Source organism: Papilio xuthus, unplaced genomic scaffold, assembly GCF_000836235.2.
Source record: "Papilio xuthus unplaced genomic scaffold, Pxut_1.1 DF827597.1, whole genome shotgun sequence".
Classification (NCBI taxonomy): domain Eukaryota; kingdom Metazoa; phylum Arthropoda; class Insecta; order Lepidoptera; family Papilionidae; genus Papilio; species Papilio xuthus.
Genome location: NW_013531052.1, coordinates 2,884,015 through 2,907,060, shown reverse-complemented (window position 1 = coordinate 2,907,060; position 23,046 = coordinate 2,884,015). Strand labels below are relative to the sequence as shown.

Sequence of the window (23,046 nt, the reverse complement as noted above, 5' to 3'; positions counted from 1 at the left end):
AAATTTTTGATTATTTAAAATCTTTGTTATATTATAAATGCGAATGTTTGGATAGATGGATGGATGGATGTTTGTTTATGTGAAGGTATCTCTAGAACGGCTGCATGGATGTTGCTAATATTTGGCATAGATGTACAATATAGTCTGGAAGAACACATTGGATACTAATTAAGTGATTTTCCGTCCGCGCGGACAGAATCGCAGGCGACAGCTAGTTACTAAAGTAAAATATTAATATAATGGTTTAATATTCCACAAGTGCAAGTTCCTATAGCTTTATTCACTCTCACATATTAATGCGGTGCTTATATTTTTATTAATGTGAATTAGACATGTATTTAGTAGGTTAATGGTTCTTACATACTAATATCGAAAGGTCGGTAGTTATAAATTATATTGGTTGCTAATATACTTTATAAATTAAAGTGTCATACAAAAAATTGGCTGTTCAAATTACAAAATGATTACACTAAGAACTTTAGTATAGAGAATGGAAGGGATAAATGATTCCATTGGTTTTAAAATTGTATTTTCTTCAACATGCTTTTTAAGTATTTGACTATAAGTACTTAATAAATTAAATCATAGTTAAAAATGTAAATTGAAACAAAAGCCAACGCTATGTTTGCACAAATGACAATTATCAATAGCAGAGTTTAAATATTTGTGTACAGTTTAATAGAAGTTTTAATTCGAATTTCGAATTATTGCGTACACGAATACACGGACGATAATCAAGTGCAAGTGTGTGCAAACAAATGAAGCTGAGAACGAAACGAGGAAGTGTTTCGAGATAATCTGTGGGCGGAACGGCTGTGAGCAGGGCCGGAGTTAGGCTGCTCGCGGACTTGCGATCGACACCGAAAGATAAATCGATATTTGGAACTAACAGTTAATCGATACATCGTTTTTTATATTGTCTATGATATGTACATAGGTAAAGAGTGTTATCTTTGTTTGCTCATAACGTTAATTGAGCATGGACTTGTCATTGTTCCTTAAGTTTATGAGTTGCTCTTAAGCCCTTAAAATCTAGTAAATCGTTTGCCTCCTACTATCATAATGATCGTACTTTGCATACATATAAAAGAGCGTTTCCGTGAATTGTAGTTGATAAACGTCTACACAATAGTAGATTTTTTTTCAAAGAGGATAAAAGAAACTGTTATATATTTTAGTACGTATTTTTCGGCAGTGGAAACAGTTCGGAGCTCAGGTGTAGTCTTGACGTTAGGTTTGGCCTTCCGCATCTCATGCGACGGCCGTGCCAAGGCTATGATTTTGTTCCGCGCCATGCTCTCTGACGTCACACTCCAGATGTAGGCAATCGCTTGTTATTTCGACGCCATTGTTTCTAAATGTTGCCATGATGAAGCTCAATTTTAAGGGTGTTGACCTTGCCTAATGATTTCCATCGATAGGTTACGTTTCAATTGAAATGTTCGTTAAGAAAACTCGCCAAGCATAGATTTTTGAGAGCAGAGTTTACTAACGCAATCATTTTGAAATTCAAACTTTAAAAGTGCACACAAACAAAGCTCAAACTTTAAATTAATCTTACTAATATCATAAATACGAATGTAAGGATGGATGTATGGACAGACGTTTGTTAGAAGGTAACTTAGATGAAATATAGCACAGATGTAAGACATAGTCTAGAAGAACACATAGTCTACTTAGTTTTTTTATACCGTGCAAATGGAGTCGCGATCTACAACTAGTATAAAGATAAATAATTATACTGCGTTTATCATGGAAAATTTGTAACATTTTGTACCAGTATGTGTAAACTAATGCCATTACACTCAGCAACAGGAAATGTTTCTCTTACAAGGTTTAGGTAGCGTATATTGTTGCATAGAAGCGCGTTGCTAACTCGACATATTACCGAATAGTTTACTCACATGTCCTCATAATTTTCCTTATTAATAATGATGTAATATATGCGTTTAGAGACAAGAACTTATATGGTAAATGTACGCGCATAGAATATTATAATACCAAATATGTCAACGTCATTTGCCGTTATCTTTATGCGTTGAATATATAATTAATAGTGACGTCGTATTCGGGTTAAGTTACAATTAATTTATGAGTTTAAATTTTAATTAGATATTGTGTAATTTGAAGACGTGGGTGGACAATATTAACTTTTTAATAACTATTAACTTCTATAAGATGGTTTTTAGTAGGTAATATTCTTAATAAAATACCTTTCAAACTTTACATTGATGAAATCAAAATTACTTGCTTAATTAATTATATTTGTTATTCTAATTATCAACGTAGAGTTTAATAGCTTATAATATATTTAACTTTAGTCTCTGTCGGAGAATTATTTGTAAACTAGCAAGGTTACAAAACACCGAACATTTCATTTCTAATTAAAAACAAATCGTCTTAAGCTCCATGGTCCGGTACACTTCTTAGAACTCTCGGACCACCGTGAGTTTTGTCTTAAGGGTCAGCGTTATGGTGTCGTATACACTTCCATATATATGTTTACGATTAGATACACTTTTGACTTCTACCCCAAGGACGATTGTCGTGTAGCAAGCTCCAACAACAGGATGGCAACGACTCAGTTGTTTTAAAATTTTAATATAAATATAACTGGTTAATCCCAGTCGTCTCAATAACTTAGATCAGCTAGTTATGTGACCAGCCGCGTCGGACCCTTGTTTCTTTTCCCATTTACATTACAAAAGTAAAACTTCGGAGTAATTGTAAGTATAATTTCGTTACAGGTCGTCAGTTCAAAGCGCACAAGGTGATACTGGCGGCGTGCAGCAAACACTTCCAGGAGCTGTTCGACAGCGCGCCTCCGAGCCATGCGGGCGCCTGCTATGTCATCCTGGAGGCTACCAGCGCCGACAACATGCAGGCGTTGCTCGAGTTCATGTACAAGGGCGAAGTGCACGTCAGCCAGGACGCGCTGTCCAGCTTCCTCAAGAGCGGAGAAAACTTACAGGTGACTTTAATTTGCTATTTCGTCTTGGAGAAGATCTTAAGCTTACATCGTCATCGTGGAACGGTCTTGTAAGAAATTTGAGCAGTTCCAATGCAGTTTTTGATTTTTGTAAATTATTTATAACTTAACTTTTAGGTTAAGGGCCTGTCAATGGAAATGTCACAAGACGCTTGGGTGAAGCAACAGACACAGCAGTCGACCGGCGAGCGTCATCAGACCAGGATCAAGACGAGCCCGGTGTCGGGGTCGGGGAGTTGCGAGGCGCAGGAGGCGACGCCTCAGTCACACACGGCCACATTCGCGCCCATCATGCCGCAGTATGGCGTGCCCATACACAGCAGCGGCGGTATGGGTCGGTACGCGCCGCCGGCACACATGCCTATGCATCAGCCGTCGCACCGGCGACCGGCTGCTCCCAAAACTGTACCCAGTCCGCATGCAAGGAACTACAGGTACTATGAAGTGTTCTGTGAGCTGTCGACAAACCAATTGGGTGTTGGCGTAGGCTTCGTGGAGGTGTGGTTTTATTTGACCAGTAACACTTTTTTCATATTTCTGATACATATTTTGTAACTTTTGCAGGCAAAGTTCGTCATCGTCGCACTGCGGCAGCGTGGCGGATGAGCCGGATACGCGGTCATCGCCAGGCGCCGGGGCTGGAGGGGGCGCGGGAGCAGGGGCAGGCGCGCGTTACGAGGACGCGCCCGCGGAGTGCACCTCCACTCTTGCCAACCCCAAGAACAACGGCTACGAGCGCAGCGCTAGCGCCAACGAGGACATGGAGCGCCTCTCCAATGATCAGGGAGCTGAAGGTTCTTTTCATCTTTACATACTGTACTCTTAAGCACTGTTAATCTGTCCTCTGATACCTTCCAAGACCTCATACAAAAAAGAAGCTACCTCTAAGTAGTACGTTTTTTTCAATTGAACATAGTACTTATTTAACTGGAAAACCATAGATAATTTTTAAACACATATAAACTGTTAAAGGAAATAACATGAACATCGTGGGAAAAATATAATTCATCATGATCTTGTTTTGGATAAGCTCGGATTACAGGATGTTTTTTTTTATAATGCTACTCAAAACAATTACATGCAGACAGGAAACCATATTTATATGCATTTATAATAAAACTGCAAATGGAAATTAATTGCAAATTGTGACTAAAAGTGTCGTGGTACTTTTATATGCCAAACGATTCTTCAATCAGTCTTTCTTTTTTTTTCAGATTTACGGATAAAGAGTGAGAACGACTACCAGGGTGGGTACAACAATTCGCCGCCACCGGCATTGCCCATGCCGACCACCAACTACCACGACAAGCCAGCGGAGACGTCGCCCGTGCCGCAGAAGACGAGCCCTGACATCTGGCCAGCTAAGATCATAACAAGTAAATCCGGAGGAATTGCTACTGCTGATGGTAAGACCGAAGATATTTATTTTTAGCTAAAAAAGTTTACTATTGTCCCCCTTTAATATCGCTTATCATTCCATTTGGAATTAATTTCATTGGTTCCTTTGAGCCGGATGAAACGGATAAATCATAAATATGGTGCATGTTATGTTATAATCTAAAACGTAAATTTTTACACAATAATATAATGATTCCAGGTAAAAAACTAAAATGTCCATATTGCGAGCGACTGTACGGGTACGAGACGAACTTGCGCGCGCACATCCGGCAGCGGCACCAGGGCATCCGCGTGCCGTGTCCTCACTGCACGCGCACATTCACGCGCAATAACACCGTGCGCCGGCACATTGCGCGTGAGCACCGCCACGCCGTCGCGCCCCTCCACCAGGGCCCTCTCCCCAACCACACGCAGTAAGACTTACATTTAATTCCCTACAAATTCTCTAACAACCAATCTACCTCTGAAACTTCGACCGGCTAGGGTGACCTCTATTAGAATTACGATTTAAGATTGTCCCGTTTATATTTTATAAATCATGGTCATCCTAGCCGAGTCTCTATTTTCGTAAAAACGTACAATAATTATACCTCAATGATGCATATTATGTAAACAGTCTACCTCAGAATTTGATCTTAGGATTTTTATAAGGTTTTCGGAAGTTTTGCGATTTATAAATGTTACTTAATTTTGTTTTTTTTATTGTGTCAGTCACGTGTTGACTTCGAACGGTTGCTCATCGCTCGTCTTTACTACCTCGGTACCGTGTTTAAAAAAATATAGTACCCTACTTTTCGTACCCCTGGAAGTGTTATGTACCTTAATTTGACTGTGAGATAAAGTTACCTTTGTAGACGATTTATTTTGAGCTCTCGGTCGAGTGAGACATGGCTTATTTTATATTATCTGAGCTAGGGAATCTTAGAAATGATGTTGAGACTGATGGTCATAGGCTAAGTGTATGTAAATAATAGGAGAATATTGTATTACGCCTTGGCCTAGGTTGAGACACGCGTTAAACATGACTTTGTGGCAAATTTATAATTATTATTATTTTATTTTTATATACATTACATACGCAATATGCAATAGTCTGTTATATACGGGTTAAAGTTTGTAATTTTTTAAACGCATCTGTGATACAATAGTGAACTGGCTCTATATTTGTTATAACTCTATATAACTTTTGCCACATTGTCATTGAAAGTTGACGTTTTAAGTGTTGAGATAGCGGTATAAACAATGAATCCGAACAGTTTTAGTTTGTACCAAGTACAATTTTGCCCTAGATACATAAGTAGTTAGGTAAAAAAGTGTTATTAATTTTTTTTTGTGTGTACGTTTTTGAGGCATGATTGTCCTACAATCTGTTACTGTCGTTCGCACCGGGTCGCATCGCCTGCGCGGATGTTACTATTGAGACCAAATTATTATATGTTTTAACGCGATGGTGTCGATTTTAACATTCCGTTGTTTTGTTTAATGATAGTGCATTTATAAGAAGGACACTTGCTACTTTTATTTACCTAGTCATGACAAGTGCAACCGGTTGAGATTTAAAAGATAAATATTTAATTAAGTTGCGTTGTCGGCGCAATTGTATTATAACGTGTGTGCGCCGGCGCCGGCGGCCGCGGTCTTTTAAACCTAACATTTAATATCCGAGCTATTCAATTACTAAGTTTAACTTAAAGTGGGACAGTGCCAAATATCCTCATTAAGTTCACATATTTTATTTATTTATTCCTCTTTTTTGTTAAGTGTGGATGCAGCGACTGCGTGTTTACATTCCTGATATTTAGGAATGAGTTGCATTCATATTTATTTATAATTTAGGATACACTGAATTATTATATACTATTTGCTTTATGAAGGCTCAGTGATTTCTTTATCTTAGGTGTCATCAATTTTTTTTCTATTTAAGTGGTTCGTTATATACAGTTTTTTTTTTCGTAAAACGGAGTATAAATAGTTACACAAGATCGAAATACTAGTAATGTCACGTCATACACAATAATAGTTTATTTTTTACAATTTTATAAAATCAAATTAAATTTAAACGAAAAACAATCAAATAAACGCATGTTATACCTCAGCAGTAATATATTTTTTTTATATTTTGTAACATTTTTTTAACTGATTTGTAATTTTATTACCACAATATTTTTATTGACTACAATTAAACGAATTATAAATAACTGCCAGTATTAAAAAGATAATTTTTTGACGTTCAGTACAGAAATATATAAAAACACATTTGTAATGCTTGGGTTTAGTGTCTTTCAAATTTTATTAAATTTAAAAAGATAGTAATTTTTTACATCTTATTTGTTACTTTTCATTCAATTTCATTTTGATTTAATAACGTTAAAAATAATTGAAGTTTTTTTTTTAAATATCAAACTCAAAGTTGCGAATTTTTAAAAAACCTCGATGTCACTTTTTTTGAAACCATGCTTTGTTTATAGTAAAACTTTTTTTATGTTTTTTTTTGTCAAAATTTATATTATGCCCAAGTTATAACAATTTTTGTGCTATTCAACAGATTTATAATTTTCTTTCTTACGTAGGCGTATTTGTATTGTTAAATGGAAACATTTTTCCTGTTTCAATTATAAATTGTTGACAATTATGTTTATTATAAAAAAGCGGGATGAAAAAAATATTGTTCTGTTTTTATCATTTTGTTTTTTTCTCTCTCTTATGAATTCAAAATTCATAGTTGTGATTTCTTTTTGACATTTAATGTTTTTTGTGATATGTAAAAAAGAATTGCATTAATGCATCAAGTTTTTTAGATTTCTTTCGTTTTGTTTTTGATAAGTCATCGAGGGGTATCGCGTGGAGTCATGACGGTCGACACTAAAGTACGCTGTTATTTTGGTCGGTTTTTTTTTCTAAATTTATAAGGTACTGTAGATTACAATATTGTCGATTTATTTTTTTCTGTAACAATAATTTAAAAAAAAAAACAATTTTCTTTCGACGGTACGACGTAATGAATGTACAAAGGTCAGTATACTAACATTCGGATAATTTGTCTAAATTAAGCTGTCGCATTGTTATAACTAATGTAAGAGGGCAATTTACTAGATGTCCCCAATAGTTATAATGTTGTATTGATGTGATAAGAGTTCACATTTAGTCGGTGTATGCAATCCCGATCGCTCGGGTCAATCCCCTTACCTTTGTGGCTCGATGTTTAAGTAAGAAAATGTTTGGTGGACGGTAGGTACGTCACGGATCGCGTGGATCTCAAGTCTTTGGCGTACGTGGCCAGTGATTGTTTCTATTCGTGTTTTAAGTTTCTTTCGTCTTATTATTTTAAATATTTCTTTTAAAATCACACAAAAATGTAGGTAAAATCTAATGATACGCTCAAAACTTGTTACCATTAAATAAGGAGCATCAGAATGGATAATCAAATATTTTTTAATTCTATTATACATTTTCTTTGCTTATTTTAATTTCGCTTCGTTTATCTTTTATATCTATTGTTTAGTTTTTTTTTAAGTTTTCTTTTAATTGTAAATATGTCGCGATGTATCGTGATGGTAAAGCCAAAGATTGTTACGGGTATGGTGACCCTCTGCCGTCACATGGATCGAGCAGTGTTGTATATTCATATTGTCTCCATGGCCGCCCGCGACTTTGTCAGATTTAAAAAGTAACCAATATCAAAGTCTTGTCAAAATCGGTGCAGCTGTTCCGGAGATTAACCGGAACAAACGCGACCTTGAGAACAGACAGACAGATAAAGAAAAATGGTTTTTGGTTATCAGCTACGGAAACACATCATGTTTACTATTTTTTTCAATATTATATACAGACAGTTCAATTTTATTTATATATGTAGATAACAACTATGTCTTTGACGTCGATCTTCGATGTTTTAATCTTCAAACGCATTATAAATATACAATGCTGGCCGGTTCACTTAGCTTGTAAGTTAATCTACCTCGAGGAATATAATTTAGTCGTAAGTAAGCTTTTAAATAGATTTTTATATGAAGAAAAAAAAATTAAAACTCTAGATGTTAAGTGTATTAAGAAAAATTAAAAAAAAAATTAAAGAGTACAAAAAAGCTACCTCAGGATTCATGTCTAGATAGATATACGGATTTTAAGGCCGTCACAGATTTTTAACGTTTTAACAATATTATTAAATGTATATCAGATTTTAAGTGAATGTCTATTGATTAAATTAATGTAATGTTGTTGAGATTTGTACGTTTGTTCATACAATTTTATTGAATTATTGAAAAAAAATGCATGTGGAGTTAAATAAACGTGAATTGAATCTCTGTTGAGTAGTGAGTGCTTTGACTCGGCGACTGGCTCAAGTAAGTCGAGATGTTACCGCGGGCAATATAAATCTACCTCTGGCCTGAGTTAGGCTCCTAAAACTTTAGTATATAAGTGTTAATTAGGTTAGTTATAATAATCTCACTGATGTTCTACCTCATTTTATAGCACATTGCGTGTCGGGGATTGGCCACGAGTATTTTGACGTAATCTAAATGTACCTTTCTTCACTCTCCGGAGTATAAAACATTTTAATTCATAACTTTATTATTATTAATTTTTCCCCAGTTAATTTTTTGTGTTGCATAGATGTTACTATGTTTTAAGGAGATGAAAAATGAAAAAATTATTGTTTGTTAGGTTTCTGCGAATTAAAAATTGTAACAAAATTATTTTTTTGTTTTGTTTTTTTTTTCGTTTCCCTTTTACCCGTTATGCTATTCTTCATCCAAATCCTTTTTTTTTATTTTTGTTTTATCTCGACAAGTTACACCCGTCCATCGTGTTTAATGTTTATTGTAATTTTAAGTAAATTATTTAAGAATATTCGAATTGTACCTAAACTTGCACTCGATCAGAAATATTTCAATGATCATTCGATGTTTATATTCTTAGGGTGTACTAACATTCAACAGTAAGATATTCTCAAGGATTCATCAACGAATTTGACCGTAAGAAACATCATGTATAAGCGTTCTCTTAGTCTTTTGTAGACATAATTCGTATTGGTAACATCATCACTGCGGATTTCGCTAGAGAACTTCACGACTCTCTTCAGCTCGTCATCTGAGATTTCGTGGATACAGCGTGTATTGAAAATGTTATTGAAGTTTAAAAAAATTTAACGAGATTGAAATTACTATAACAAATGGTTTACACACAGTTGGACTCGGTACTCGTAAACATGGCTTAAATGAATACCATTTTACAGCTGCATTTTTAACCGACTTCAAAAAAGAGGAGGTTTTCAAAATGTCTGTGTTTTTAAAGCCATATAACACCAAAGAGTAGGTAAACTACAGATGGAACATTCTAGAAATTTATCATCCTCACTTCGACACTTTCAAAAAATTTCAAATTTTTTTTGTATAAAAAAAAAAATGAATTTAAAAAAAAATATTTAATATTTCAAGGGGCAATATTATTTAATAAATTAAATTATTTTTTATTCTTTTTATTTAAAAAAAGGTTATATTTGTTGTTTAATTTGTTATTCGTGTGTAAATATTGCCCTTGGTAATGTTTTAATGGATTTGATGTACTTAAATGTAGTTTTGAGATAATGTGTTAATCAGTAAATGTACATATAAATATAAATTTCATATTTACACATCTAACTTATTAAGTTGGTCGTATAACTTGATGTCACTTTTACTATATCCTTAATGTCGAATTCGAATGAATGTCTACTTACTTGTAATAACATAAGTTAACAACACATAAGGTACAACGAACACGGTCATTATATAACAACTATAGTACAAATTGGAAAGTCTTAGAAATAACTGCCAGTACAAATTTAATTAAATAAAAGATAATATGAAATATCGGATTTTATATGTTGCCCAAATTATATTTTTGGTGCATCATCAGTACTATATTATTTAGCGTAGTTTATTCGTGAAAAGTACAAAGGGAATACGGGTGAAATTTGACGACTTATGTACGGACAGCCCGCGGATGGATAATGGAATGTTCGAGAATGTTAGATTTACTTTCCTCTTAATGTTTGTTCATGGTATTAGGGTTCCGTGCCATCAAAACTGAAGACTACCAAATTATTACGTACAAAAGAACTATTTTATAACAGAGGCATTATAGCTACATACAGTTTTAAAAGAGAAATATAATTAGGTAAAACAAAAGCACGGAACCTTGCATATAATGATACGTATGCGTATAATTTAGCTTTGATTTGGTTTGTGTCTCGCGACGAACAAGGGTATACTGACGTACTCGCCCGAGTACATGTTAGGATGATAAAATCGTGTTAGGATCGATTGTAAGATTGTATGTAAACCACCATGGTTGTAAAACTAAGTAGATTTTTGTACGTAGAAGTAACAACGCTTAGTAAGGGAATCGATCGATGGTATATGTCTGTAAAGGGGAAAGTGATTGTCTGTGATTTTTTTAAGCGACTTTTTTATATATGAAAAAAAAATATAAAATTTCTTAACAGTAAGAATAGCACTACTTGTGATTTTACATTAGAAATTTATTAGTTGACTTCATTTTTTTGTATTATATTATACGACATATGGATAAGGCAAGTAGGATGGAAGCGGGTTGAATGTACATAAAGATATACAAAATGAATGTACAAATATTAACATAAGATTGATGTAGCGGAGAATTTGGAGAATGGTTTGACCACATGCAACGCTTCTTTGTGTTGTAAGTCGCGTTCACTTCAAATATAAAACAAAACGCCTTCGAGATTTTAATTTCAAAGGCCGGTTACGAATTTATAATGAAATTTGAAGGCGCGCGACCATTTTTTTGTATTAGACAATTTTTTTTTCATATTTAAACAATGATTTTATTCATTCTAGCGAATTATTTAGCGTGGTAACAATTTGCAATTATAATTTGTTAGGTTAATAATAAATTTAGGGCGTAAATGTTATGTTTGCTTCGGAGCGGGCAATATTGGGATCGAATACTTAAATGTGTGTATGGCATGGGACTGTACTCAGAGTCCTGTTTCATGTGAACATATAAGTATTTTATATTGTGTGTGAGTTAGTAATTTCGCTTGACGTTCTTGATGTGCTGATTCGGATACGTATTCTATATATTTTATAAAAAAAAAAATAGGATTATATTTTTTTTTTATAAAATGGGTAACTTTTTGAATGCCAGTTACCTTTCTTATGTAAGTTTGATGTCAGAGTTTTCAAACATATTCAATACGAGGATGTAAATACATTTTGTTAAAGGATTCTGATACAGGTAATATTCTGATAGTCCATGAGCACCAATTATTAAAAGTAAACGCAGTTGGATCCCACTACACGTACCTACATCAGATTTAGATATAGATATTATATGGAAGGAAACATTTGTTCCATTGTGGAATTCTTAAATTAATAAAAAAATGTTGCTAAAATGTACAATTGTGTTTTATTGTCCCTTAATTATAATTGGCGTATTAGATATAAAATTATTTAAGACTATAATTATTGAATGAAAATATAATAATTAAAATTGTTGGGCCGGTGTAAAATAAAGAAGTATATAAACAGGTAATTGTATAATAGCTTTAATTTAATGATTCTTAGTTGTATTAAGTAATATTTCGTAATATTTCAGCTAAATTGTAGACGCCTGATAATTTAAAATAGCAAATAAGCTATCTGAAGAATTATAATTTTGGTCAGTGATATATTTGATGTCTTTTCCATAGAACTAATTAATATGTTTTTTGAATTTATGTATATCTTTGCTATTCCTAATATTTAAAATGTAGCTATATGCGAGCCCATAGATTAGTGGCTATTGTACTTAACTTAATTATAAATTTATAAAAAATAATTTATTTATATACACGCTTATATTATTATTTTAGGTAAGTTGTTAGCAAAATAGTGTTAATATGTTTTTTAGACAACAAACTATGTTTGTTAATTGAATTATAAAAACAAATGTAGTTTTAAAATTTTGTTTCATATCATCTTGAATTTTATAGAATATATTAAATCGTAGACTTTGGTGTTTATGGTAATGTATCAAACATAGTCAAATACATGTAAGTTTCTAAATGACATATACGTATAAAAAAACTGCAAAAAGTTGCCCCCAATGAGTGAGTATATCGAACTTTTTCAAAATTATTTTAAAGAAAAACGAAAACAGATTTTTACCTACTGAAAAAATATCCTAAAAATCCTAATACCAAAGATCCTTTGCATTTAACTTACACGACAGACATACAATTTTTAGTTAAAATATTCATTACAAGATAAATCAGTTTAATAGTTCAATTTAACAGCTAACGTAAGTAAAATTAAAATAATCTATTTTATAATTCCGATAAAGTTAAACTTCAAGCTCATAAAAAACATATTTATAGAAATTACTAGAACACTACAAAAATTACTCCTGCCTAGTTTACCTAATATCCCTTACCAACCACCCAAATCTATAACTCTGTTACAACTGAATTGGCACTTAGTATATCCGGATCAAATTGAAGTTATCGTCATGATTGGGGACAGCAGTTGCGGCGGCGGAACTCCAACATATATAGGTAAACTTATATTTATATAAATCATACTGAGAAAAAAGTATAAAGTCCCGTTTTTGAACGTCTTGTCAATATGTTATAAAACTAACGCCTGTCAAATTTTAATAGCAATATAAAGTTTTTGCACTTTTCAAAAACGGGGTCTTTTGAAAGCTATACTTTGAATAACTTTATTTAGAAATCACAATAGACAACGTCTATGCTTATGTAAAATTCCACAAGGATAGTCTTATGTATCATAATAATATATAATAACAAAGATTTTGTTGTTAGGGTTCTTTACGTACGTATTTTAAATAATCTTAGTTCAATAAATTAATTTAAATTCAGTAATGACATCATAAAACTGGTACATTTAAATTAAATATTACTCGTTACTATCGTAATATCTAAACTAATTGCTTAATGTCTTAACATTTGCCCAAAACTACCGCATTCCACTTTGTACGTTGTACTACTAAAATATCTACATATAAAAGAAATAAATTAAGCTTCAAATGTAGGTCAAGTAACAGATTAAATTCATAATTTGAATTTGGGCACAGATAAATTGTGTTTTAGCGAATGCTTTGAACAATTATTTTTGAAACTGTAGTAAAATTTTATTTCTAAATTACTTTCCAGCATCAAATTGATTTTATTATTATACATTGATTACTCATCGTTATTTATTAATTAAAAAAAATGTAATGAAGATTATATTTTCATGTTAAGAAACATAATTTTAGTCAAAAATTTACAAAACACTTTATAGGTCATCCCTAACCTAGTTACCCAAATTTGGTTTTAGAGAAAATATTTCATATTGCAACATTTACTGTTTAATCGGAAAAAGTTGCCAGTTTTCCCTCCAAATTTTGACAAGGACACTCGAGTAAATGTAGAGAAAATGTGAACCTCATTACAGTTTATTAATCGATTGAATCGAATCGAAAAGAAAATAACATTTTGATTATAAATTTGAATTTAGAATGTCTTGTTTTTTTTTGTGAACGCATTCTATTTTTAAATAATTTTTATTAATTCTCTTAATTTTCGCAGGTATGTGGAGCCATTGCTCAACAACGTGTCCTTGTCGTGGGAACAAATGAATTTGGTTTCTACTGTGATGTCTCAGACTGACGGAGCGACATACTTCGTGCCTTGTGACAGCACTTCAAATATACAATGGATCGACACGAGTATAGGAAATGAAATAACTATTGTCGATAATACGGAAACGACAGGAGAAGAAATGGATTATAAAAATTTTGAGGCATTCCGGCTAAGACTTACCATGGACGAAAACGGCTATTTAAAAACCGAATGAAAAAAAAAAAGATATTTTTTAAACTAAACCTTATTTATATAAAGGCTTTTATATTAATATCAATGAAAAGACTACCTAATTAACATCCAAAATTTTAAATTGTATAATCTATATTTACTTCTATATTATTGTGAAATTAATCTTGGTAATTTTTTTTTAAATTTGGAAACAGAAATATTTGCGGAAAAAACGGCCCGTTATTATTATAGAAAAGGGTACTAGTAATAAATGTAACTAAGCGATTTTAAAAGAAAAAATCTTTACCTAAAATTTATTAGATTTCTATATTTTGTGAATGTTTTGATATAAAAATTCTTGATAGGAATTTCTAAACTTTTTATGAAAATTGTAACTTTATATCATATTTTTTTTCTATTATCGCATATTCCTATAAATTGATTAATGTAAATAATATAATTACGGTTAAGCATTCCAAAAATACCAAAAAGTTTTTTAATCGTTATGTATTTAAAAATGTTGGTATTGTTAACCTTCACTACGCATATTTTTTAACAAACATCGCCATGTATCATGCCAAAAATTAATATATTCTACTATATTTATCTTTATAACCGCCTATTAATATAGTAAAAAATTGTAAAAACTAATCGTGAATACACAGTCAGACTTTCGGAGTATTTCTATATAAAATACATTGTTGTCTCTCTCTTTCTTTTTGAGGACACAGACACAACAATTACAGAGGGTACGAGTTTCTCGTCAGAGGAAGCATATATTTAATACTCTGTTCTAAATCAAGAACTAAATAGTGCAAGCAAACTTTACTATTTTTTTTTAGTTTGTGAAATTTGTGAAATAACATTCAGAGATATTGTGCAATATGCATAGATAAAGGGTGTTCATTCCTCAAATGATAGTTTTAACACTATTTGACACAATCAATTTTTTTTCAAGAAAAATAGAAATTTCAAATTGAAAAAAAAACTGGAATCAATCAGAAAACACACGAGATCTTATTCTAGCCTCCATTTCCTTTCCTTTGATGTATCGTAATTTTTTCCGGGATCCCTCCACCCCTTTCGGGCTACACGTGATTAATGGATAATCCATTATGTTAAGATAACGTAAAAACAGTACAAACCAGTTTGTGTAAATATTAAGAAAAAAAGTCTTGAATTGGAACAAAGTATACTCGTTTACCAAAGAATATTTCAATGAAATGGACGAAATGGTTCTTTTAAAATAAATATTTTTAAGACAAAAGAGCTCAAATACACAAGTAAAGCAGAGCTTAGCTTGTGATTTATGAGTGAATGTATTGTTTATTTTTTAAATGTATATAGGATGTCCCAAAAGGTTACGTAGATAGGAAGGGGGATGATAGGGATTATTTTATTTTTCTGGTGACCCTTGTGACCACCCCTATCATCCACTTTCCTATGTACGTAACCTTTTGGGACATCCTGTATATGAATAAGGATTATCAAATATTTATTACATATTGCACTTTACATTGATATTGAAGAAAGGGACAAATAGTCTTATTTTTAATTATTTTAACTGGTTTTGTAAATGAAAAATTCCCTTGATTTTTCGAGATAGAATTTTTATCTAAAAATAAACTATCATCTCTTTATGTCATATACACATTTTAGTTATTTATGCTTGTAACAAAACTGCGGGAACAGAAAAAGTTATAGGTTCAGTGGGAAATAATGTTTAAATTCATAAATATTTGGTATAAACCTATTGATTTAGTTATAAGGTACATCTCTGAATATGCATACCCTGTACTGTATAACAGAGCTATCTTGTCTTACTAAAATTATAAATGCGAATGTTTAGATGTATGGATGGATATTTATTAGAAGGTATCTCTAGAAGGGCTCAGTCTAAACCTATGATCAAGAAAATGTGTACGGTTCCCGTGGGATACGTTTGATTTAAATATTTACTTGATGAATTAGAAACAGTTTAAGACACTTCACTGAAATTTGGCACAGATATAGAACAACTCGAGTAAAATTGGAAACCATTTTTTTAATTCTGCGTAAAGTTACAGATAAAAGTTAGTTAATCCTTATGTTTATTTTGTATAGTATACGATACATACAACTTTATACAAATATACGATCACTATAAAATAATTTTTAACTTAGTTTTTATTAACTTTGTTTTTGGTTTTTCTTCAAAACAGAAATCTTGCTACAATAATATAATCAACAAATTTTAATCGTATTTATATACGCACATATTTAAGTGTATTGTTCCTTATATAAAATGCTTAATAAATATAATTTGTGTACATGAAATGTACAAAATTAACTAATTGTAAAGTTACCTCATTAATTTTCAAGTTAAATTAATGTAATATAAATATGCATTACTATTGCAATAGTTTAAAAAACAAGTATATATTTAGTCGGACTCAATAAAACTGCATAAATATAATGATTGTGATTAATTTAAGCATTTTAATGAAAAAACATAAGTGTTAAAGACATTTAATTTTATCAATCCTCTTGAATGTGTTGTGATCGAGTCTACATAGTCACTACTAAGTTAAGTTTTAAAGAGAAATTATAAATGCCTCCCCTTCGTGTGATATTTCGTGATTTTTTCCACACCTCCTCCCCATGCGAGCCTTATGTGATAATGAATGACCCTAAACGTGTTTTTCTGCCGATTTTTTGCATTATATGCTTTAACATTAGCACTGAAATATTTCTTGTAATAAATATATTTAATCTTACTTTTTTAAATTGGAAAAAATATTGTAAAATATCTTATCTTTTTCGTTTTTAGTTACTTTAAAACTTTTTGATGCAAATGTTAAAATTAATATTATAATAATTTTGTGCCATAAACAGATTTATATATTTACTAAAAATAATTGTCATAAATATTTCTCTTATTTAAATGGTATACAGTTTTTTTTATTCCACAAACTTATTAAATCATACGTATTTATTTTTAAATTACTAGAATAAGAAAATATGAACTATACGAGTAAATATAATGATCATTTTCTTATCCTTTGTTTCATTTTTGAACTGAAAAGGTATTAAGTTTGTCTTGTCTTGCTTAAAGCCCTATTTAAAATGTTTTAACTAAAGAGATGCAGTTTAAGGTAATATTTAGAGAGCTATATGTCCCTCAACAAGAATGCTAAGAGTTAGAAAAAAAAAGATTATTGGACTGAAACATTTTATTATCAAGAAAACAAATATTTTACATATTTACATCGCAGGTCGTGTTGAGTACTTAATAATAATAATTCAATGGGGCAGCATAAGAGTTGTAAGTGGAAGAACGCGGATAATAATAAGGTGTGGCGTAACTCCTAGCGTTGTAGACACTTGGAGAAGCGAAGTACTGAGATCCTACAGAGTACACTGATGGTGAAGAAATGGTACGGAATGGAGTAGATACGACTGGTGTCGCGGCAGGAATAACGGCAGCAGATACAGGAACTACTGCTTGAGTGATCGGTTCCTTCCTGACGACTGCGTTAAATCCATTAATATCATCAGCGGTGTAGTCGACGATACGTTTTGTGCCGTCAGGATCGATTAGGGAGTATTGACCTTTGACCGTGCCTCCGATTCTTGATTCCACTTGACTCTTGTAGTCTCCGGTGTTAGGATCAGCAACATCGTATGCGAAGCTTGTGTAGTCGTTATCTTGAGATGTAAGTATCGACGCTTGAGTCGCGGCCACGAAGGCGAGGATTACGACAAACTGAAAGAGAACAAATCGTTTTACAGAGCACAAGAGAAGATAAGTTATTCAAAGATCATCAATGAATATTTTTGAAAGAATTTGTGTTTCATATACGAAATGATTGAAAAAAGCTTTGGAAATTATTATATTTTGTATTTTTTTTAATTAAGTAACTGCCAATTGGACTTTGTTTGTAAAATATTAAAAAATTACTCTTACCTTAGCTGCCATTTTTAATGGGATTGGGACGATGTCGGTTGTTAAATGATGTCGTTTAAGCAAATCTCAGCATTTTTATACAAATCTGCTAAATTTGCGATGGGAAGTCGTTAGCTATTAAAAATACACGATAATTGTTAATTTCTATTAATATAGGATATATTCAATGACATGAGAACTTATGTCAATATAGTACTGTAATAAATCTTATAATTTTATTAATTCCTGTCTATACAACGACGGATATAGGTCAAATAGTAGTAAAAGATTTATTTGAAAGAATAAATATTTAACAGTAAAATAACCTTTAAATCAGTTGTAACAGTTTGTAAAAGAAATGTAACAACAGTCTGTTGAATTTAACCTAGAATTTTTTACACTATTCAACCTCATTTTAACACTATTATAGTAGTCTCATTCCTTAATTTTCTCTTATTATTCCATTTTACTTTGGAATGAAATTTTGAATACGCTGCTTTAAGATGGGTGAAAAGGAAGAACTCGTTGTATTAAAATTAAGTTCTCGGTTAATGAAGCTTAAAAAATATTAGTAAAGAAAGTTTTATTTTCACACTGATTTTTTGCACGTAAACTTCACTTAAATGGACATAAATTATCCTTAATGAGTATCCTAGTTAAGTAATATAAGTAGCATTCACCTATATTATTTATATGGACAACAGAATATATATCTTAACATTGGTAGAGCCCGCTTTAACATCTTCGCACGAAATGGCCAGGTTCGCCCGGTGAAATACCACGACCACACAGAAGACACGCGTGAAGTGGAAGCAATTCTGCGTTTCGCCTGATGACTGTGCGTCCCGGAAGCCTAATTTAGTCCTCTTTCCCTTCCCACCCTTTTTCTTATAAGGAAAGGATGCGAAGTGGAAGTGGACTTTCCGGATGAAAGGATGCATGGAAAGGGAAAATATTTTCTTTCTGTGCATCATCTCCTCCGTCGATTATAGGTAGGCAACGCATATGCAATTGCGTATGTCTATGGGCAACGGTCACTTCGCTATTTCAGCGATTTCAGGTGGCCGCTCGCTCGTTTACCACCTTTTGATATAAAAAAATATATATTTATTTTTTTGAATGTGTTAGTTTTATAATAAGTTTTATGGGTCAAGCTTATTAGCCTAGTTTATAAAGTTCCAGCCAAGTCATTTCCTCTGATTAAAAGGCATATTTTAGCGTCAGTATGGACACATCATTTCCTATAACTTAATCATATTGATTAAAAAAACTTCCTTAAATACAACGTTGCTGCATACGAGAATTTTTTCTTCTGTTTTTACCTGAATAGTACAAAGTAGGGGTAGGGGTAGTTCTTTTTTCAAACACCATTGTTTTATACAAATATGTTAATTATCTTTTTTGATTGTTTTGTTTATTGATGTCATCTTACTAATAATATAAATGCGAATGTTTGGATGTATGTATGTATTAAATTTATTCATAAAAAGTTACACTTTCATTTGTTAGATGGATGTTTGAAAGTATCTATAAAACGGCTAATCTGGTCTGTCCTCGGCGGTATTTCCAAACCTCTACGACTTAGAGTCCTTCAAGAAGCGAGCTTATCACCTCAAAGGCAGGCAACGCATCTGCGGTTCCTCTGGTATTGCTGATGTCCATGGACGTCGTTGAACACCTCGGTGTACCCGCTGCTCGTTTGTCCCCTTCTGTTTAAAAAAAAAACAGATCCCGCTGAAATTTGGCATAGATGTAGAGCATAGTATGGAGGAACTCATAGGCTATTAATTAAGTTTTTTAATTGCGATCGGACGGAGTCGCGGCCGACAGCTAGTTAAGCTATATTTAAGAACATAGTCACGTTAGATTTTTTCTAACTTGTTTGTGTCAATATGAAATATATTTTACGTAACAATTTATTCATACGGACATTATTAAGTTAAAATTAAGTACTGTAATTATTCCGAACTTTTTTGTGTACAAAATTAAATAAACTTATTTTGAAGTAAAAAATAGAGTCTGACATGCTATATTATTAAAAAAGTAACAACTGGAATAATTGAAATTAGGTTACATTAACCTTGAGGTAGTAAGTACAAGAAATTATTTATCATATTTTCTTGATCTACTTATTATCCAGTATTATAATAAGTAGTATGTTGAGTACCTTGAAGTCTTCTAGAAATGTTAGACTTATATATTATAAATGCGAATGTTTGGATGTATAGATAGATGAATGGATGTTTGTTTGAAGGTATCTCCGGAACGGCTGAATGGATCTCGCTGAAATTTGGCATTGATGTAGAACATAGTCTGGAAGAACATATGGGCTTCTAAGTTTGTTTTTTTCGCGCGAACGGAGTCTGGTATAATGTAGAGCCTACTTACACTGTTCTTTTAAAGTTCCATGCGAACAAAGTCGCGAAAAACAGCTAGTCTTATTGTAATATTTTAAATGGCATTGTTTGCATGAATGAATAGATGATCCTTGCGAATTAACTTTAAACGAATTCATGGATTTTGACGAACTTGGGACAGGTTGATAACATATTTAGAATAGTATACCATAGTGTTTCATTACGAAAAATCTACGGCTCCCGTGGGATGGATTTGTTTTTTGTTTCACCATATAACTATAGTTCCGCAACGAAACAAAAACCAACACAAAGTCGCGGTCAATAACTAGTATTATAATAAACTTGGTATACATTGGGAGTCGTTTTTAATAATGTATTCAGGTCGTGGTCAGACCTCCTTCATTCTGATGGGATGTGTGATTAATAGGATATCCTTTGCTATTGCGGCGTGAGAATTGTTTGAGAATGCATATTATTCATGGTTTGTTACATTTGTTTATATTTGCAGTTTTTACTTATATTGATTCAACAAGATACTGCTACTGTTGAAAATGCGATGCTTTTTAAAATTCAGTTTATCAAATGTTGTTATGGTTTTTGAACATTTGTCATTAGGAAGTAATATAAATAAAATAAAATTATACACAAATTGGAAATCAGTTTTTTTTATTACACACGCACTTGTTATGTACAAAATTAACTATTTACAAGCCAAGTATTTGGATACATCGTTTATACTATGAGCAATGAGGTATTTACCAGTAGGTAACTGGGGAAGAGTAAGCGTAGCTGTAGGGGGATTGAGCAACGTATGTGGGTGCGGCGACAGTGCGGGCGAAGACAGGGGCAGACGCGGTGTAGTAGGCAGGGCCGGCCAAGTTACGGGTCACCACGGTAGGTGTACCAGCCGCGTACACGGTGGGAGAGTAGTACTTCTGGGAGTACAAGGCACCAGCGTACAGGGATGGAGCGTAGGCACGTGCGGCTACTACAGCGGGGGCGGAGGCTACCACGGGAGTGGAGGCGACGACGGCAGGAGCTGAAGCTACAACAGTAGGACCGGCAGCAACAACAGTACGGGCAGCGGAGACGACAGCAGGAGCGGAGGCTACGACGGCAGGAGCGGTCGCTACAACGGCTGGAGCGGCCACAACAGCTGGGTCTTTCCTGACGACAGCGTTGAAACCGTTGACGTCATCAGCAGCGTAGTCGACAGTGCGCTTGGTGCCATCAGCATCAAGGAGTGAGTACTGGCCCTTGACCGTTCCGCCGACGCGGGTCTCCACCTGGCTCTTGTAGTCTCCTGTATTGGGGTCGGCGACATCGTAAGCGAAGCTTGTGTAGTCGTCTGCTTTCGCGACTGGCACCACTGGCACCACGGAGCTGTGGGCCACGGCCACCAAAGCGAGCACTACGACGAACTGCAAATGAAAATTCAAAAATAAATAAAGGAATTATTACAGTGTTTGAAACCTTTGTCTATTCTAATCCGTTTAAACATCTTCTTAACACAATCTATCTTAAAGTGTTTAGTAGAACACGATTAGTTTAGTATATTAATATTTGTAATATGAATCATATTGTTAGTTTTTATACAAAGTGTTCAAAGTAGAATGAGCTTTTGAATGATTGATACATAACAAGCCTACACGTAGTTAATGTAAAAAGTGATGCTACATTCTTAAGTAACCGTCAAAAGAATATTAATGGTCCGAGCTTACGTGCCCCGTGTGCTTGAATAGGTTACTCTAAGTTAGTAAAACACTAATTTATTTTAGTCTACTTTAGTTATATGAAGAATAAGGTCAAGTATGGATATGGATATTACAAATTTACATCATGTTATAACAATTCTGAACAAGTAATATAAAAGAAAAAATTTATTCCTAAGTTAACTCTTTAAAGAAGTTTTCGTCTATGTAAATGTCGAAGTTTGAAATAAATAACCAAATAATATTTGTGCAGTATTTGATTAAGCAATTAATTGAATAAACATAAAACCAATAATTTACTTTATTAGTATTGAAATGATTAATAAAATTAACGAATTTAGAAAAAAAACAATTGAAGTATTAAGAATTGTAGATCGCCTTTAAAGGAACTTCAATCTATGTAACCAAATATAGGAAACTGACACATTTTTTTTGTAAGAGAAGGGGACAAACGAACAGCGGGAACACCGAGTTGTTCATCGACGCCCATAGCCATCAGCAATTATCTAATCCTAAAATTTATCACGTTAACACTGCACTGTAATCACCTTAGCTGCCATTGTGGTTTAGTCGGGATGATTTCCACTCGTTGAATGAATGCCGACTAATGCGTAGCAGAGCTTTTATACAGATTATACACGCGCGGGCGCGGCTTGCTCACTTGGTGATCTTTAAAAAATGCGTGTACGTCAAAGCATATGCTCATTACGATGTATCCGGAAACGCAAGGCCGTTGCTTGATCTCGCTGGAAAGCAATATAAAGAAAGATTTATGGGTACAGGCCATAATGTGTCATTAAAACAGGTGCGTATGATAAACCATGACAATGTATGGAAGACATTTT

The 23,046-nt window shown here is 33.0% G+C and overlaps 3 protein-coding genes across 3 annotated transcripts in view; 1 reads left to right on the top strand and 2 right to left on the bottom strand.

Moving 5' to 3' along the window:
* LOC106118386 (Chronologically inappropriate morphogenesis) overlaps positions 1 to 6,477 on the top strand; it is a 37,685-nt gene extending 31,208 nt beyond the window's left edge. Inside the window, exons 3-7 of the mRNA XM_013313047.1 lie at positions 2,748 to 2,971; positions 3,107 to 3,423; positions 3,554 to 3,783; positions 4,204 to 4,395; positions 4,587 to 6,477. Coding sequence (XP_013168501.1) covers positions 2,748 to 2,971; positions 3,107 to 3,423; positions 3,554 to 3,783; positions 4,204 to 4,395; positions 4,587 to 4,804 — 1,181 coding nt within the window. The 3' untranslated portion in view covers positions 4,805 to 6,477. The remainder of the gene's footprint in view (positions 1 to 2,747; positions 2,972 to 3,106; positions 3,424 to 3,553; positions 3,784 to 4,203; positions 4,396 to 4,586) is intronic.
* Positions 6,478 to 17,404: 10,927 nt separating this feature from the next.
* Positions 17,405 to 18,191, bottom strand: LOC106118166 (larval/pupal rigid cuticle protein 66-like). Its single transcript, NM_001311880.1, is given in 2 exon segments — positions 17,405 to 17,952; positions 18,154 to 18,191. Coding segments are annotated over 2 exon segments (489 nt in total). The 5' UTR covers positions 18,166 to 18,191; the 3' UTR covers positions 17,405 to 17,475.
* A 2,939-nt stretch (positions 18,192 to 21,130) lies between these two features.
* Positions 21,131 to 22,778, bottom strand: LOC106118387 (cuticle protein 21-like). The gene is given in 2 exon segments (NM_001312818.1): positions 21,131 to 21,910; positions 22,750 to 22,778. Coding segments are annotated over 2 exon segments (678 nt in total). The 5' UTR covers positions 22,762 to 22,778; the 3' UTR covers positions 21,131 to 21,244.
* Between the last annotated feature and the right edge of the window lie 268 nt (positions 22,779 to 23,046).